This window comes from Ananas comosus, linkage group 2 (assembly GCF_001540865.1).
Source record: "Ananas comosus cultivar F153 linkage group 2, ASM154086v1, whole genome shotgun sequence".
In the NCBI taxonomy this organism is placed as follows: domain Eukaryota; kingdom Viridiplantae; phylum Streptophyta; class Magnoliopsida; order Poales; family Bromeliaceae; genus Ananas; species Ananas comosus.
Genome location: NC_033622.1, coordinates 15,204,875 through 15,224,850, shown reverse-complemented (window position 1 = coordinate 15,224,850; position 19,976 = coordinate 15,204,875). Strand labels below are relative to the sequence as shown.

General features: G+C 33.6%; 4 protein-coding genes across 4 annotated transcripts; 1 reads left to right on the top strand and 3 right to left on the bottom strand.

Annotated features, from left to right (window-relative positions):
• On the top strand, positions 4,891–5,874 carry LOC109724209 (snakin-2-like). The gene is made up of 3 exons (XM_020252954.1): positions 4,891–5,094; positions 5,221–5,296; positions 5,431–5,874. Exons 1-3 carry the CDS (start codon positions 5,005–5,007, stop codon positions 5,613–5,615), a joined length of 351 nt encoding a protein of 116 aa, XP_020108543.1. The 5' UTR covers positions 4,891–5,004; the 3' UTR covers positions 5,616–5,874.
• On the bottom strand, positions 6,076–8,736 carry LOC109724218 (gibberellin-regulated protein 11-like). The gene is made up of 4 exons (XM_020252962.1): positions 8,587–8,736; positions 8,463–8,501; positions 8,139–8,181; positions 6,076–6,548 (listed from the first exon to the last, which is right to left on the bottom strand). Exons 1-4 carry the CDS (start codon positions 8,641–8,643, stop codon positions 6,364–6,366), a joined length of 324 nt encoding a protein of 107 aa, XP_020108551.1. The 5' UTR covers positions 8,644–8,736; the 3' UTR covers positions 6,076–6,363.
• LOC109706508 (UMP-CMP kinase 3-like) lies at positions 10,843–14,281 on the bottom strand. Its single transcript, XM_020227383.1, has 8 exons — positions 13,735–14,281; positions 13,488–13,575; positions 13,024–13,072; positions 12,123–12,240; positions 11,849–12,005; positions 11,648–11,728; positions 11,441–11,548; positions 10,843–11,252 (listed from the first exon to the last, which is right to left on the bottom strand). The coding sequence occupies exons 2-8, from the start codon at positions 13,542–13,544 to the stop codon at positions 11,148–11,150; spliced, it is 675 nt and encodes a 224-aa protein (XP_020082972.1). The 5' UTR covers positions 13,545–13,575; positions 13,735–14,281; the 3' UTR covers positions 10,843–11,147.
• Positions 14,426–19,824, bottom strand: LOC109706506 (protein NLRC3-like; the record flags this gene model as incomplete). The annotated part of the gene is made up of 17 exons (XM_020227382.1): positions 14,426–14,907; positions 14,972–15,073; positions 15,157–15,237; positions 15,341–15,436; positions 15,509–15,613; positions 15,686–15,760; positions 16,252–16,311; positions 16,558–16,688; positions 16,760–16,835; positions 17,465–17,534; positions 17,671–17,732; positions 17,839–17,922; positions 18,022–18,096; positions 18,242–18,379; positions 18,536–18,594; positions 18,786–18,998; positions 19,542–19,824. Coding segments are annotated over 17 exons (1,779 nt in total), but the record flags the coding sequence as incomplete, so codon positions are not given.

Below are 19,976 nucleotides of genomic sequence, written 5' to 3'. Positions count from 1 at the left end.
CTAAAGTGATAAAGTGAGAAACCACAATGTACTAAGTTGATACACTTTAAACCACAGGGTACTAAAATAAAAAAGTGTGGAACCACAGAGGGGGTTTTTGAAGTTTTCCCTTATTGTAACTTATTTTTGCTATTTCTAATCAAATACTATGGAGGTAAAGCTGAGGACGAGAATCGTAAGTATTATTGTTTCCATATTGCAACAGTCTCTAAAATCAAACATTGTTTAGGGACTTGCATTAACTCGCCAGAGTTATACAATTATTTTGAATGATTTTTCAACAAATTTTTAGTAAAATTCTGAGGTATCAACAATATTTTTATTAAGATCCTCCACAACAGCAGCGATCACAACAAATTACAATCACATTGTAGGAGCAGGGTTGCTGTGCTCTCAGGAGCACGGAGGCTTCCGTGCTCTTGAGCCGTTTTCGATGATGGAGTTTTCGAATCAACGATCGGCTTCGTAAAACTTGATCTAGTGTANTATTTATTAATATTTTAAGCTTGTAGTGATTATATTATCAAACTAAAAAAATACTACGTGCACACCTATAAATAGGTGTGAATATCACATCCCACTCATCCTAAGATTCATAAGTTCCTTTTAAAAAAATTAGTATTAAAAAAATTTACAAGACTAGTTAGAAAATAATAATATTTGGGGGAGCATGATATAAAATTTATATAATATAAATAAATATAGAGGTAGCATTGCTCTATCAAACTGGGCCTAAATACTATCAATCAAATCGTCATATCAAATTCTTCAAAAAAGCTTCTTTTTTTTTTGTTTTTTAGGGAGTGCGGAAGGTGTATGCTATGAACTTTTTTCAAAAATAACTCTGTAAAAGTTTATATTTGCCAAATTAATTCCGTGAAATTTTTATTTGTAAAACTAACCTTCCTTTCGCCACGTGGGCATCACGTCAGTGATTCTTCAAAAAGGCGGTGAATCGTTCACCGTCTTTGTAATTTGTTGTAAAAGCGGTGAATGGTTCACCGTCTTTAGAAGACGGTAAATCATTCACCGCCTTTAGTGCAAAATTTCTCTTTCGGCTCTCTCAAGTTTGCCTTTTCTGTGCCCTCGAGAAGACGGTGAACGATTCACCGTCTTATCAAGGACACCATATTATGGACTTGAAAAGATTTGCGCAGTGTAGGGATTTGTACTAAAGACGGTGAATGGTTCACCGTCTTATGAAGACGGTGAACCATTCACCGCCTTCACAACAAATATCAAAGACGGTGAACGATTCACCGTCTTTTTGAGGAATCCCTGACGTGGCGCCCACGTGGCGAGAGGAGGATTAGTTTCACAAATAAAAATTTCACAGGGTTAGTTTGGCAAATACGAAATTTTACAGGGTCATTTTCGAAAAAAGTCCGTATGCTATATATCTGTATCGTTTATTAATGTAGTATTTGGTTCGGACACAAGTAAAAATTAGCTATTATAGAAATAGATACAAGTATGGGGATAAGAAAAATAATGTTTGGATTAAAATTGAATTGTTTTCGGGGATAAAAAAAATAACGTTTGGATAGATAATATGGAATAAAAAAAATGATGGGTAGTTTTATATAAAAAATGAAAATATTGGTGGGTATTGTTATACCCGATTATTATAGATAATCGAGAACTACTATTTTCGGATAAAAAATTAACGTTTGGATATAAAGGGGGATAGAAGTTATCCCTATCCCTATCCCCCAAATGGTGCCTAAAAAAATAATTTAACTAAAAAAATAAAATAACTAAAATTTAAATTTAAAACTTTAGATATCAACTATTAATAATTTTTGGAAAAATTTCAAAAACCCCCATATAGTTTCGTACTTTTTCATTTTAGTACCCTATGATTTAAAGTGTATCAAGTTAGTATCCTGTGGTTTCGCACTTTCTTACTTTAGTACCCTGTAGTTTAAAGTGTATAAAATTAGTACTCTGTGGTTTTATTTTTGTATCAAGTTAGTCCTATGTGGTTTTATTTTTGTATCAAACTAGTTCCCTGCGGTTTTATTTTTCTCTTAATGAAATATTAAACCACAGGATACTAAAATGAGAAAGTGCGAAATCACAGGGCACTAACTTGATTCACTTTAAACCACAGAATATAAAAGTAAGAAAGTGTGAAACTATAAGATACTAACTTGATACACTTTACTAAAATATTGTTGATACCTCAGAATTTTACTAAAAATTTGTTGAAAAATCATTCAAAATAATTGTGTAACTCTGGCGAGTTAATGCAAGTCCCTAAACAATGTTTGATTTTAGAGATTGTTGCAATATGGAAACAATAATACTTACGATTCTCGTCCTCAGCTTTACCTCCATAGTATTTNTATCCCTATCCCCCAAATGGTGCCTAAAAAAATAATTTAACTAAAAAAATAAAATAGCTAAAAATTTAAATTTTAAACTTTAGATATCAACTATTAATAATTTTTGGACAAACTTCAAAAACCCCCATATAGTTTCGCACTTTTTCATTTTAGTAACCCTATGGTTTAAAGTGTATCAAGTTAGTATCCTGTGGTTTCGCACTTTCTCACTTTAGTATCCTGTGGTTTAAAGTGTATAAAATTAGTACTCTGTGGTTTTATTTTTGTATCAAGTTAGTACTATGTGGTTTTGTTTTTGTATCAAACTAGTTCCCTGCGATTTTATTTTTCTCTTAATGAAATATTGAATCACGGGATACTAAAGTCAGAAAGTGCGAAATCACAGGGCACTAACTTGATTCACTTTAAACCACAGAATATAAAAGTGAGAAAGTGTGAAACCACAAGATACTAACTTGATACACTTTAAACCACTGGGTACTAAAGTAAAAAATAAAAAAAAAAAACTCCCCAGATTATGACAGGAATGCAATAATGATAATAAAATGAAGGGAATATAGAGAAACCGCACGAAGTTAGAGAGCATCAAATCCACACAGCCTCTGGGCTCATCCGACAAGGCCTCGAGGAGCGTAATATATATTTATATATAATAAATAAATCGCACAACACACACCCACGTGCAGGGCACGTGACTCCCGTACGTCCCTCAATGGGGTGCAGCTCATTGCCACTCATCACCTCTGAGCCACTGACCCCCGCACTGACCCACATGGCATCCCCTCTCACGTCCTCCAATCCTAGCTGGGTCTCAACTTCCCAAGGACAAGCCACTTGACCCTAACCCATCTAGTGAGGGCCCCACTCACACCCTACCCTAGGAGGAATTCTATACTGTCACACTTGCACCACGTCATCAATAACAAGCCAATCACATTCCTTCTTTTTAAACAAAAGTACAATAAAAATACTTTTTTACAATCATGATGGGACATATATTCTTAAAAGGATTAATTTGATTGGTTTGTTACGCCACGTCACTAATATACCCGTTGCATTCTAGAATTTTTCCTACCCTAGAGATGTTTAATTAAAATTAATATATTAATATAATACTGTAATAATGCATGTGTCACTTATTAATATAATACACAGACATAAATTTTATTTTTCTATTATCCTAATATTATATTCACAAAATTATAACTAAATTTTTAATAAAAAAATTAATAGAATGGGTGAAAAAATAAGAACTCTCAGATAAATGAAATGTAAGATTTATTATTATTTTGGAGAATGTACAAATAATATTGCTCATTAGTTATATATTATGTCCAATATTTAGAACGCTAAACTATTATACTAGACTCTACAGATAGATAAATAAAATGTAAGATTTATTATTATTTTGAAGAATTTACAAATAATATTGCTCATTAGTTATATATTATGTCCAATATTTAGAACGCTAAACTATTATACTAGATGATACACTATACATGTACATATATACAGGATTTATTTTGTATTACTGAAGAAGTCGTGTTGTTTGATAAAATATTATCTAAATGGCGTTGCGGCATTAGAATCACTAAGTTAATGCTTGTTCTTAGGCACCGTTTGGTTCGGATATAAGCAAGAATTAACTATTATACGAATATGTACAAATATGAGGATTAGAAAATAGTATTTGGATAAAAATTGGATTGTTCTCGAGAATAAAAAAAAATAACGTTTGAATAGATAATATGAAATAAAAAAAATAGTAGGTAGTTAAATATATAAAATGGAAGTGTTTGTGAAAATAATTATACCAACTTATTTCAGATACTTTAGACCGTTTGGTTCGGGTATAAGCAAGAACTAGCTATTACAGGGATAGGTACAAGTATGGGGATAAGAAAAATAGCGTTTGGATGAAAATTGGGTTGTTCCCGAGGATAAGAAAAATATTAGGAAGTTTTATATAGAAAATGAAGGTGTTGGTGGAGATAACCGAGAACTACTATTCTCGGATAAAAAATTAGCGTTTGGGTATAAAGGGAGGGATAAGGGCCTATTCCTATCCCTGTTTCCAAACCAAACAGTGCTTTAACATTTAGATATAAAGAGAAAATAAGAGGTTATTCCATCCCTGATTCCCGATCCAAACGGTTAGGATTCAGAATTTCGACTTTAATTCCCGCCAAAGCAAAGGCAGCGGACTTTTTCGTTGCCAAACATCCTAGCTATTATCATTGGTTGCTATTACAGAAAGCAAAAGCAAAATAGGGACCAATATAACAATATCATAAACAACTGGCTCTCACTAATTAGATTTTAGGGTTTATTTTGAACTAGGTGTAGCATTACTATTTTATTAATGGAGATGGCAGAGGAGACAAGCTAATTGGAAGCAGCAGTAAGATTGAGTCCCAGCTCACATGTCCATGTGCCAACCTGGCCTGGCCTTTGACAGCCAAGGTCTTTACTCTCTATGTGCCCCCTTTGGTGGATTTTTTGTTCCTGCTCCCCTTCCTTCTATATAAAGATAGCATGTTGAAAGGTTCTTCTTCTTCACCAAGCACTAGTGCACTACTCAAGTGCATAAATATATATATATAGCAGTTAAATCTTTGATCTCTCCTTCTACTCGATCTCTTCTGTTTTACTCACTATGGCTCTTAAACTGGCACTGTTTCTGCTAGCATGTTTTCTCCTTGCGAGCACCAGAGTCTCATCAGACTCAGAAGAAGCATTTACAGAGGTATACATAAAGCACTTTCTCTAGAGCTATTTTTAATTGTTGATAATTTGTTTAAATGAGAATGATGATGGTATATTAATTTGGGTTTGATATTTGATGTGTGTGTGTGTGTGTATACATATATAGGCTGCTATGGCGCCCTATGTCCCAGCAACTCCTCCGGCCCTGGCTCCTGCACCTCACAAAATTATTGATACTAAAGGTAACACATAACTCATTTTTATACAACTCGGTCAATAAATAATGATCAGATTTAATAAATTTATTTACTGATATATAAGTAAATTTTGATATGTGAATAACACCATCCTTAATGGTACGTAACTTTGTGCGCAGAATGCGTCGGAGCGTGCAAGGAGAGGTGCAGCCTGCACTCGCGGAAGAATGTGTGCAGCCGGGCGTGCCTCACTTGCTGCAGCGTGTGCAAGTGCGTCCCCGCAGGCACCGCCGGCAACAAGGAGACCTGCGGCAAGTGCTACACTGATTGGCAGACCCACGGCAACAGGACCAAATGCCCTTAATATTACCGACTACAGCAAAAAAAGACGGTGTTATTAATAGAGCTAAATTTATTATTTAAAAAAAAATTATTGAATCGGATTATGATAACTAAAAATAGCTCTGTTAATAATATCATCGCAAAGTAATTTTGTCTCGACTTTGTCGCCTTGTTAATTTTGTTATCATGGATTTAAGCTACAAGTCGTGTACTACTGAAATGTAAGATGGAGGAGGATGAGAAATAAATACCTTGTGTCGGAGTTTTATACGTCGAGTTAATTAATTATTATGTCTGCTGGGGAGTTTTGTTTAAAAAAACGCATGTCCTGTGGACATTGGCATCAACTTGCAAAAGCTTTTATGTGAAGAGCATGTAATAAGAATAGCTTCAACAAATTTTCTCAAAAAAAGAATAGCTTCAACAATTAAAGTGCATGCTTATTCATAAAATAATAAGCAGTGATACTAAAAACGAAAAAAGAAAAAAAAAACATCTTCCTACATGGGTACCATCTTATTAAACTGCATATAAACAAGGCCACTAATACATAGCAAAGTAGTAGTATATTACACCCAACGTAGTAACTTTTCACAGCCAAAATACCAAGCCAGAGCTAGACTCATACATATAGATCATGTCACGCTAATTTATGTAATACATATATAGAAGTATAACGAACAAAAAGAGGATGGAACACCCATACATCTTGGTCATCATTTTCGTAGTACACAGAAATATATATACTAGATATATGGTGGTAAATTTGCCTAAGGGCACTTGGTCCTGTTGCCGTGGGTGGTCATGTTGGTGTAGCACGTGCCGCACATCTCGCGGTTGCCGGAGGTGCCCGGCGGCACGCATTTGCACCTGGAGCAGCAAGTGCCGCACGCCCGAGCGCACAAGTTCGGCCGCGAGTGTTGGCTGCACCGCCCCGCGCACAGCCCCGCACAGTCTGAATCAAACACCCACCACAATCAATTCATTCAATTACCGCAATGTCTGTTTGGCTTCACAACTGCTTCTGCTATATATATACTTTCCGGCAAAGGTTTGGATAGTTATATACTAAATTAAAATTAAATGACTGCAACAATGTAAAATATTTTGAAGCACAAGGTCTTAGATATGAAGCGTTCTTGGTCGGAGAAAGTCTACAATGTCACACTTAACACTTATCATTAATAATCAGTTAATTATATTTTTTTTAAAAATATATGATAAATTTTCTTTTTATAACCATAGTAAAATAAATAAATTTAAAAATAATAATTTAATTAATTAAAAATATCACATCAGTTATATTATAATTTGATACGCCCACCACTAAACAAGCCAGGGACTGTAGGCCCCACCTAATAAAAGTGTTTCGGCGTGCCTTTATGGTTCGGCGACAGCTGGATCAGACCAAATTTAAGCCCTTGGGACTGTCACTCAGCAGTGACTCAGTCCAACATCTATTATGTTCAGGATTAAAATAAAGAAAAAACTTTAAAAATTCTATGTGGTTTTCTAGTTTTTTACTTTACTCTTCAATTCAGTAGTTTAAAATATATCAATTTGTCCTTCATAATTTTTTTTTCTCTTTTTCTTATCAATTTTATTATTTTTTTCTTAAATCAGTGATAAAGTTAAAATTAAGGGGTACTAAAGTAAATATTTGATAAATCTAGATGGATATTTAAAATTTTTTGTATATGATTTAATAAAATATTAACGAAAAAACTACCAAAAAAATAAAAACGAAATCACAGGAACGCAATTTGATACATTTTAAATCACAGGAAGGTAAAGTGAGAAACTACGAAACCACTGGAGGTTTTGAATTTCCCTAAATAAAAATAAAAAAAAACTAAAACACATTTAATAACATAAACATGCTTTATTGCTTTCGTAATATCAATTTGCTAAGTAATTTTTTGAAAAAATATTTTTTGGAACAGTTGTAATATATTCAACTAATTATAATTCAATAAATAGTAAAAAAAAATCTCATAAAAATAATATAATGATAATAAATTTGTTTCTCGCACTTTAATATACTATGATTATTTGGTTAGATGTTATAAAACTTCATTTTATGCATTATGCCGCCCAACTAAGGACAGGGAGTGTTAACAAGAGAATAAGCAAAACGATTTTTGTTGTGGGCGATTTTTTCGCAAAGTTAAATAATTATAATTGAATGATATAATTTTTTTTTATTTTGAGAGGATATGTAGCACGCTATCCTGAAAATGTGAATCAACTAGGGATTCGAAACTTGAGATCTCGATATCACCACCCAAGTTCTTTGCACTTACTCTAGAAACGGTCGATTCAATGATATAAAATTAGATTAAGTTTAGTTAATCTTTATATGAAAAGATTCAGTAATGAATGCTGTTTTATTAGTAATGTATTGAGAAAACAGAAAATTAAATTACTAGTGTACTAGCTAATCTATAAATTAATAAGCAAGTAAATGAGAAGTACCAAGCTAACTGCACAACAAGAATAATAGAGAAAAAAGAAAAAGAAAAAAAAAAAAAAAGAAGAGAACAACCAAGGATAGGGACCGGTTTGTTGTTCGGATCTCTTGGAACCACCTGTGTTTTCAGAAGCGCAAAAAAAAGAAAAAGTGAAGGAATTTATTATAAAAGAGGAACATTAAAAAAGAAGCAGTAGTTAATAACTTAATATACCAGATTACAATACTTTTCTATGAACTCTATAGCTGTCTCTTTCTCATTCTTTTTTTTCTTTTTTCTTAATTTTTCCCTCTTTTTTAATTTTTTTGAAAACTTATCCTTTGAAAAAAGAAGAGTTCATATAAAAGTTAGAGAGTAGACCCGGTATTTTAACTCTTTATGAAGAGATTAATAATTACCAGGTCAGCTTCCACCACCACTGTTTTTTGAAGAGGAACCTGCAGGAATATGTATGTTTAAATGTTCAAAACATATTAAAGAAAGTAAACCAAATTGTAAGTCTCATTTAAAGATATATAGTACCTCAGTGAGGACACAGAGGAGTAATATTGCTACTGTGAGGTGAAGCTTCATAGCCATGGAGAAGTAGTAGAATGTAAAAGAACACTATAGAGAACTCCAGGAAGAGCTCTTTATTTTTTTGTTCTTAGCAGGGAGGCTTAAATAGGAACCTAGTATTTGGGGTCCAATAGTATTATTAGAAAGGACAAAGTTACCGACCGTTCTAGTGTAAGTGGCAAAAAGCTTAATAATTAGTATCTGAAATTTTAAATTTCAACCTTAATTGATTTATATTTTCAGTTAAATTTATTTCTATATGAAATAAACGAGACAGATAGTATGCTAATTATTTCTCAACAAAAAAAAAGGACGAAGTTATAATGAAAATATATAAAAGTACGTGAAAAATATTATTTTCCATCTTTCAACTTATTCATAAAAAATATATTGGCTAAATTATAGAATTAATTTTTTTTTATAAATACTTGTATTTTTTTATTTTTACAAATTTATATTTTATCTTTTTAAAACTTTAGAAATATTTTCAGGAGGGAAAAAACATTAATAAAGAGGGAAGAAAATTATCCTTACTTTTTTTATAAAAAATATTTTTTAATATATTTCTATTATTTTGAAGTATGTTTTCGATATAAAATTATAAAAAAATAGACAGAATAGTATTTTTTTTTTAGAGAGATAGGTAGCACGCTACCCGCTTTGTTTATTTCATTTAGAAAATAAACTTAGCTAAAATGTGAATCAACTAGGATTCGAACTTGAAACCTCGAGCACCAAATCTCAAGCCCTTTACCACTTGCTCTAAGGACAAAATAGTAATATAATTCTTACCGAGGAGGATTAAATGCAATAATTTGAAATATTAAGATTTTTAAAAAATTAGAAAGAAAAAGTAAAAAAAAATTAATATTTATAAAAAAAATTTCTGTGATTTAGCCAATTATATTTTAACTAATTTATAATGATATATATAATAGGAATAATTATTTATATATTTTTTAAAAATTTTAAAATATTTTATATTATTTTTATTTTTTATTTTAAATATATATATCTTTGGTATATTTTTTTATTATTCAAAAATAATCTCGCAAATGCTAAATCATCTTCGATTAAATTCGAATTAAATATCTATTAAAGTTAAAAATAAATTAAAATAATTTTTTGTCCCTAAATTACTAGCATATTTTAAAAAATGTTGAGATTAAATATCTATCAGATGTTAAGTAATTATTTATTTTTAAAAATATTTATATATCAGTCAAAAATTTTAGACTTTTTGTTTAATTTTTTTTTTATACCGAGAAATGGGTGAGAAGAACATAAAAAAAGAAAATAGAATGCTGAATGTTAAATATAATAATTAAAAAAAAAACTTTAAGCTTTTGAGCTACCTGTTTGTTTTATATAATATCAACAATGATTAGTGCTTTATTAAAAAATTTTTAGCAACCGATGCTGTTGAACTCTTTCTACGGCAAAACAAGTTCTTAGTATAATTATAATAATTATTTATTATAATAAATTTTTGTCCAATTCATTTAGGGGCTGATTTTCGTAAAGCTGAGTAATACCAGCGTTTGTTAAATTTTTTATTTTTTATGCTTGTATTCGCTTTATTTCAGTTTTGTTTTTTATTTTAGTTTTTTATTTTTTTTATTTCTTAAAATTATTGCGATCTCATTTTATATAGTTAATCTTATTTATTTAATAAATAAAATAGAAAGTATATAATTTTGTAATTTCTTTTTTTTTAAAAAAAAGTTATAGCGTCCATATGCGACGACTGCACCGACCGTCCCTAGAGCAAGCAGCAAAAGATTTGATAGTTGGTATCCGAAACCCAAGTTCGAATCCTAATTGATTTACATTTCCAGCTAAGTGTATTTTTTTTTCAGTTAAATTTATTTTTAAATGAAATAAAAGAAACGAATAGCATACAATCTATTTCTAAAAAAATAAAAAATAAAAAATAAAGACAGCTGCCACGCAGGAAATGAGAAAAAAATATCGGAAACACTTTTGCCGAGCAATCCAGCTGGCACACCTGCGAGCGGCGGCCTCATATCATGTCAACTCAAATATCATTCATCCACCCATCCAANAAAAAAAAAAAAACAGAAAACATAGAAATACAACCGAGTTGGTGCAGATCTCATCCGGATTCACTTGAAATAAAACAGTAAGTAAAAGCTCAAAATAAAAATAATAATTCATCTCACATTCGTTTTGATTTGTTAAAAACCGATTTGCTAGAAATTTATCGAAAATTCGCTTGTTCCCATCCATTATGAATGAAATGATGAGAACAAAAAATATTAAAAAAATAATAATCTATTATGAATCCGTCCTAATTCTAAAAAAAAAACAGGACCAGAGGCGTGGAATCCAGATCAGCCTCGTTTGCACATCTAATAAAAACAGTTGTATAGGTCTATTTGAAGATAATGTCTCAAATCCTTAGATAATGATGAACAAAAAAACTTAGAAATATAAGGAAATGCATCTAACAAAAATACTAATCGGATTGAGGTCGATGCGGAGTACTTAAATTTCGCAAGTGATTAGATCAGAGTGAAGGTCTTTATCCCCTGTTTTTGTGAATAATGTTTGTAGATGACTCTCTTGACATCATCAAACACTTCTTCAACGGGCCTTTGAGCATCAATCTAAACCAACAAAACCAAGGAAGATCTTTTTCAGATTTTGATTTGATATTTCAAAATCAGAAGTAAAATATCTAACAAGCAATGAACTCAATACCTAAATGGTTGAGAAAACATGTACAAGGGAAAAAAAAAAAAAGAAGAAAAACTCAAAGAAGTGTTGGAATAATCTATGGTCACAGCTTACTTACCTTGTGAACTTTTCCTCTTGAACTGTAATAATCAATTACTGGTAAGGTGGAGTCAAAATAAACTCTAAGTCGCTTTGATATGGTTTCAATATTATCATCAACTCTTCCCTATGAAGCAACACAATCATATCAAGCAATAGTTCAGAGAAATCAAAGCATTGAATGTAAATGTAAGAATCAAGAAGGTGAGAAAGAAAAGGTACTAACCTGGTTTCTATTCAAAAGGCGCCGTATCAATTCCTCTTGCGAACAATCAAAAAACAGTACAAAGTCTGGCTGGATCTTAACCTGCAAAATGGTCCCAGGCATGATAATGTTGGAATGGTAGAAGGATCAAGTAAACTTTTACTACGATAAGTTATCGTAAGCAACGGCAGAGAAATTAAGCAGTAATACTCTTGACCCTACAATATTCTCAAATGCAGCACGATTTTCTTCGTTGCGTGGAAAGCCGTCAATGACGAATTTTTTGGTTGTGCTCTTCTGCATGGCATTCTGCAGAAGCTTAACGGTTACCTCAGAGGACACAATTTTACCTTCCTTCTTAAATTGTTCGATCATTTTTCTGAAACATCAAAATGAAAATAATAGTGAAATTTGCGGAATAAAGAAACTGGGTTAAATTAAATTATAGTGCTCGAGTTATGGCCGGCTAGGAAAGAACAGTTCTGATGAAGCAGACCCATTTTCAGATCCAGACTCGACTTCCGCTTGAAGTAGATCACCAGCACAGAGATGAGTAAACCCGAAATGTTCGACAATCTTGGGGCATTGGGTGCCCTTGCCGCTTCCAGGACCACCTGAAAAGACTATTTTAAGGATCAAAGCATACAGGAAATTGGAAAGACTGATAGAATTGAGAACTACACTGAAGATAAGAAGATTGATTTGGCTACCATCACATATAGAAATATAGAGATATCAAAATTACTTAAAACGTAATTCTTTCAAACTGGTGATGGAAGAATGAGTAAGATGAGTGAACTTTGGTAGATCTCGACTTTTTAAGTAACTGAGTTTGTTCTCATACCAATCAAAATTTGACATAAGAAGTGAAACATTCCTTCTCTTCATTCTTGAATATTACTTTCCTCCTAAGGGAACAGTTCATTTTTTTCTACACTGACCTCCAAACATTTGTTGGATTAGTACTGAAAGATCCTAAGGAAATTTTGTGATAGGAAAGATGTATGTAAAAGTAATTACACTTACGCAAGATCCAATTTCCGGCTTTGATTGTAAGCAGAAAATATAATAACAAATAAGAAACAAATATGGTATTGCAATCCATATGAAAGCCGATCGATCAATAAGGGGAATTCACCTTAAAAACTAATTTAACACCTGCGGTTTCTTTCATGTGTTTTTCTGAGTAACATAATATATAATTAAACTGTAATCTCGAAAAGCAAAAAAAAAAAATCAACAGTTCTCATCGTGAAGATTACATAAAGAAAATTCTAACGTGCAAAAACTATATAAACAACAGAAGATATCATCTATGGTGATAATTAAGATGCTGAAAGCTAATTAAGTTTGCAAAATTGTAGCAGGGCAAAAACTAAACTAAATAAGCTGCTCACCTAAAACGAATATACAAAAGACTCCATTTGAGGTGCCTTCACTTGCATCCTGCCAATCAGAAATTCAAAAAAAAAAAAGAAAAAAAAGGCGCATATCAAAGTCGCACGTTAATATGATACAGCATAATTTTAACTCTAAATGACCCTCTCTGGCTATTCATAAGATAATTAAGCTAAGAGAATGATCACCGATAGCTTTTTCGGTGTCACAGTGAAAACATAACAACGATTAAACTCATTTGGGTTAAAAACAGGGGAGTATGCATGTTATTTGTTCCTTTAATTACATCTATGCTAATATAAGAGATAAAATACCGGACAAATACCGGACAACTTATATCAGTTGCATTGTTTATGATTAATGTAGTACATATTTAATAAGATTAACTGAAATATTAATATGATTCTTGTTGCACAAACATGCTAATTTCAACTAAAGTAACACGCGGAAGAGATCGACTAACCTCATTCAAATTCAGAGTACATGATATCGAAGCGTTATCACAATCGATGATTCCCATGGTGATCAATCCTGTCGCTTTCTCTAAAAATCTGCCAAAAATAGAGATGAATGCTTTTGAAGTAATGCAAATATATCAGTGCACATAAATATTGAGCAAAATCTCGAGTGTTGATGCAATGCAACGGAGTAAATGAATTGCGATAGTGGTTACGGAGAAGAGACAGAGAGAGAGATTATTGGACGAAAACCTAGGGTTAGGGCGTAGGGATTGGGGATGCGCTCGAGCGCAGAATTTTGCTATTGCGGTAAAGCGGGTATGCAACGCGATCGATAATTCATTTAATCACCCGCGCATGCGCATTCCGGCGTGTAGCTTTTTGGTTAAAGAGATTGCGTGCACCTGGTGCACCTCCGAAGCCCGTGTGAACCGACTCAATACCTTTTTATAATTTTTTTAGAAATCAAAATTTGACAGGGAGAATAAAACGAGGGGAGATTGCCATGTGCTTCAAGAACCCCTTAGCATCCGTAAGTTAACAAACAGAGGAATCCTAAAAAATTTGAAGGATTGGATAACTGAGAAAATTATAAGAAAGAATTCGTAGAAATTTTATCAAGATTACATTAAACTCGTAAAACCTACAACTCATCTTTATAGCATCTAGCTCTAGGAATAACCTCAAAAGCTTCAAACGACCAAAAATATGCTTCCATAATATCGCAGGAGGTAAAATATAAGATTAACATTTCTCCAGACTCCAAAATATAAATAAGCATTCATAACTAAAGCATGCAAAATCCAAAAAAAATTAAAAACAAAAAAGTAAAACGAGACAATCAAACAAAAAAGAAAGAGAATCCAACGACTTACACCAGATAATTCTCTACTATGACGTGGTTGGGAGTAAAGCAGTTCGAATTGTAGAACACAAGCTATAATTTCTCAGACGATTCAATAAACTGGAATTTTAACACTTTAAATCTCTTACAGCAAGATTGTCCGTAGTGCTCTTCATAACAAATTTGAAATTCTAGTCTCTGAAAAGAAAAAAAGCTATTTCTAAGAATAATCCAAAAAGTTGGAAAATTATATGTCAAAAAGGAAATGCTAACATCGACTCACCCAAACACAAAAAATAAAAAAAAAAAAACCAAAACTTGAAGCAGCTGTGCATGCTATATGCTCTCGCTGATGAAACATTTTCCTCTCCGAACAAAAAACCGAGTTTGATCAGATCCCCTTTTGCATCGCACAAAACAACATTACAACTTGCTCAGCACGGCCAGTATATTTTCGAGCATTTACCACAAGGCAGGGTAAAGACAGAGAGAGAGGGGCAAGTCAGAGGCAGCTAAAAGTATATGTTGATCTCCTTTTCATTCATCTCGTATACGAAGTCACGAGCCTCAGTTAAGGCAACCTGCATGAAATGTAACCATGAATTCCATAATGGTGCAAAACTGGAGGTGTATAATAAGACTAACCTGTCCGTATTTGGTAAGGAAATTGCTTGTAAGGTTTAAGGATGTGACAGCGATATCTTCATTCGCCTTAAGTGCTTGTGCGAGAGCAAATGCTCCCCTATCCTATTAACATAAAGGCATAGCAACATTGATAATAATCAAGGAAATTTTCCTTTTCTTTAAAGAAAATCTATAACTTGACATACTCTTATCTCATTAAAGCCCAAATCGAGTGATGTCAAAGCTTCATTAACTATCTTTAAGCTGCTTGCCAAGCATACTGCACCCTACAAAAAGGTGGGAAAAAAAAAAAGCAATATTGCATTGCAATTTTTTAAAAAAGAGAGTGCTAATTAAATTTCTAACTACAGAAGAAATACTGTTCCATACATCATCTCCAAGTCCATTTGCTCGTAGGTCCAAAGTCTGCAACGTCGTATTGTACTTCAAACAATCTGCAATGTACTCTGCACCCTTTGCTCCTATCTGAAGGACCAACACCGACCAGCTTTGAAAAAAAATTACTTGCATTGACATCATTTTGAAATTATGAATTACCTGACACCAGCCAAGCTTTAGTATCTCTACTTTCCCATGGAACTTGAGAACTTCGCATAAAGCCTTTGCCCCGTCAGGTCCTATGGGATTGTACCCTAACTCCAACTGGGAAACTGAATCCATAAGCCCTAGCCATAACTAATACACAGAAATAACCAAGTGGTGCATATGACTCACCGTGCTCAGGACAGAATTGTCCTTTAAAACCCTGGCTATTGCACTTGCGCCACTTGAATGAATATTATTACCACCCTGAAAATGTGTTTAACTTAGAGAAGGAGACAGCTGGAGTAGCTTTTACGCAAAAAAGAGTGATTATTAGTTTAATTTATTATATAACTATATCCTGTTTAATTTATCCAACACTGCACCTATTACTTATAAGAGAAATTTTACCAAAACAAGGGCAAAACATGGATACACATGAAGTTTATAAATGACAGATTCGAAGAGAACATAACAGTCACATGATTGGAATACCTCTAGTTCATAAAATCATCTCATCAACACAATAACACTGAAATGACGCCTACTACAAGATGCCTCAGAGTCAAGAAAACATATGCAAGAATGGAAACAAACAAAAAACAAAGAATACCGCTGATATAAAGTCCACAAATAGCTAATGCAATATGCCTTGTAAAAAGCAGTAACACATGGTAACAGTATCGTAATAGTATAAGTAAACTTCCTATCACAACACTACAATGGTATAAAGAAAGCAAGATACGAAAAGTTCTCACCAAATCTATGGTAGTTATAGTTCGGTTCTGCTTTAAAGCATCTGCAATCTTTTCAGCTCCCTGACAAAGTTGTACATAAAAACATATCAGTCAATTAGGCCAAACATGACAGCCAGAAAGGCATCTTTACACATAACACCAAATGCAAACAGAACAGCATACACCGGAAGCAAATAATACACCAATGCAAGCATGTTCCAATATTGGCTATTGCAGAGAAAACTAACTTAAAATCACCAACAGGAGATTATACAAATAGTATTGTACGAAGTTCAAGGTGGCAACCAATTAACAGACTAAACCTACCTCATCACCTATGTCATTCATGTAAAGATTCAACCACAGCAAGGACTTTGTTTTCTTAATATACTCAGCAACATGGAAAGCACCTTTTGAGCCAATCTCATTGTTGCCAAGATCTATAAGTGTTACTTTCCCTGTAAAGCAACTCATAAAGGTTTAGGATTATTTAAGAGGTACGTATAAAAGGTTATGCAGTAAAGAATACCTTTATGGCTAGACAATCCCACCATTAGCGCTCGCACCCCCTCATTTCCAATATCATTTCCATGTAAGTGAAGTTCCTGTCAGCAATTTCAAATAAGCATTTAGTCAAGTTCATGGGAAGTTGCACGAATGAATATTTGGCTGTTCTACTACTCGCATCAATCATTTTCCCTCGAAGATAATCAGCAAGCTAATCTACTTAAAAAAATATTCCATGCATGTGTCTAGCAGCTAAGTATACAAGCACCTATAACGACTAAAAACATTTCAATTTATAAGCCGTCACAAAGACTATCTTTTAAGTGCCATATTTCAGAAACTATTTAAGGCAACAAATTGATTACTTTTTTCGGCAATGAACATTTGGAGTAGAAAAAATTATAATATTCAGGTAATAACATATGAGCATGAATAAAAGAGCTGCACCGATATGTCATATTGTGACTATAAGTTTGAGGTTCTTCAAATAAAATACTTAAAAAAATCGCCAGCAGAGTGCTTGCAAATTTGTAACAAAACTGCATATGCAAGAGCAAACAGAGAAATTATTGTCAAGGTTGAAAGAACCTTCAAAATCAGATATACATAAATGAGGTACATGAAAATCAATGCTCGCCATTAGTCAACTACCAAAATAAGATGAACCTGTCATAGTAGTACTACAGAGTTAGACTAGGTTATATAGATAAAAGTAAAAAAAAGATACCCTTAGAGACTTGTTTCCTTCAATTCCCTTTGCTAAACTTGCTGCACCTAGAGCTCCACCATAGTTCCCACTAGATAAAATTCAAATAAAATAGATAAAACATCATTCTTGTAGCATAAAAAATTATGAAACAAATGAAATACTACAAAGCATAAAAATCATATGAAGAAAGTTAAAAACAATATTGGCAGCTCAGCAGAACTAACTTGAGATGTATTGACCGAATTGTATTGTTCTCAAGAAGTGCTCCAGCAAGACTTGCAAAGCCCTATTACAGTGCCAGAAAGATGAAAGGATTAAAAACAAGTACATTTGCATTACTAATCTTGACCTGATGAAGAATACTTAAAACAATGAGCAACAGACTAGCATACGCTATATTCAATCATGTTGTTGTTAAGTTCCAAAACACGCAAAGTAGAATTCTTTTTCAGCATCTCTGCAATGGCCTTTGCTCCCTGCATTTAAAGAAGGAAAAAAAAAAAATCAGGAGTATATCTTCATCAGGCGACATTAATCAAATTAGATGGTTATTACTGGTTAAGTAGAAAACTAACCTCATCCCCAATACCAGTACTGTTCAGCTGGAGTTTTTGAAGACCTGCATTTCCCGCCAAAATATCTGAAAGGCACTGAGAATGTGATAAATGTTAATCTCAGTACATGGATCTGGATTTATGACGTAAAAAATAAGAAAACAAAGTGAAAATAGCCTCTGCACGTACAGAAAGAGAGGAACGAACTAAAGAAAGAGAGAATAGAAATTTTAGAAGCAACCTTGGCTCCCTCATCGCCAATGGCATTGCCAGAAAGGTTGAGAGATTTAAGAGTGGTATTTATTTGAAGAATACCATCAAAAGCTTTTAATCCAGCTGCTGTTATGCTATTGCCAGAGAAGTCCACTTCCTCCGCACTCTGAAATGAAAAATAATTGTATTGAATAAGTTATTAATGGACATGCCATTCGTAGCAATTAAATCATAGTTTCAGATCATTCATACAGGCAGGAAGTTTATTGAAGCACCCCATTACATACAGAATTAATACTTTACATTCAACATTAGCACTGACCTGATTGTAACCAAGACTTTCGGCAAGAAAGAATAGGCCATCGTCCCCAAAGTTACGACCTAGCAGAAAAGAAAAAGAAAGACAATGTAAACAAATATTTCTGTCGTAAAATTAAGAGATTCATGGTGATGATGACAATGATAAGGCAATAGGCTGTTCTTTCGCCAGCAATGCAACGCTATTTGAGAGAATCAATAGAACATAGGAAACACTACAATCGTACTTAACTTCAAGCTGGTAAAGTACTCACCTGACATGTCAACACTTCTAAATGACCTTAGTTCTTTGGCAAACTCATTCAGCTTCTGTTTTGACTCTCTTTCAATCTTCAAATTAGAACCCGATAGCAAATTAGACCCAGCGGCGAAGGACCATTTGAATCCAGTTGACGAAGATTTGTTTTCTCCAGAAGTTGAATTCTTTGGTTTTGGCACAAGGACTTTCTCGACCACTTTCCACAGGACTGTCCTCTGAAAACGCAAATTAGTAACTTATCCAGATTACTAATGCATCAACAATTCAAGTATGAGACCGGTTCGGTAACATAAAGCGTCACATCACATACAAGAAAAGAGGTCGATGACTTAATATTGCCTTGTTAAGGCCGGTGCTTCCTCTACAAAAGAATGTCTTGTATTTTCTTCTTAACTCCAACATAAGCACATAATATTCAAGTTTTATATGTATTTTGCTATCTGGATCATGGCATGTTGCATGAAAGTAATTGTACTTAACAGATAAAGATACTCTACAATACTTGTATAATGCCCACTCATTAATATAACATATTCCAACTTGTTAGTTCCCAAGATCACGAACTTTTCTGATGCGCATGCTCGCTTTATAAAGAGAAAGATGTAATATCTTCATTTCTCCATACACAACTCCGATTTTTACGAAGATAAGGAAAACGTTACAGCAATCATAAATAAAATAAACAATTATGATCTGAGTAAGCAATTGCCTGTATTGTGCAACTAGGAAGTGGAATTGGGTAGTATCTTACCAAAGGTGATAGCGAGAAATGCTCCGGCGGGTGCGACAACCGATGCGATCTCCTTCACGGGGATCGCCGGTGATTTACTCTGCGCCTGAGATTGCCGGTACACTCTCCTCCCTCCCCCTCCCCCTCCTCGAAGAAGACGACGATGGCGGAAGAGGAAGGAAGAGTATCCCACGGCGTTGATGGTGATGATGCTGTGAAGGGGATGACGAGGACGAGGACGAGGACGAGGAGGCGCCGAGGCGGAGAGAGGGGACGAGGGAGCAGGAGAGGAGGGTGGAGGGCTCCATTAGAGGAGAAGCAGCGTTATCTCGAGCGCGAAATGGATACAGAGGGAGTGGGAGGGTTCCAGAACATCGATAGAGCCCCCGCCACAATGGAGTGGGAGGAGAAGAAGGAGAGAGTGTTCTCCAACTTTCGATTAGGTTTAACTGTTTA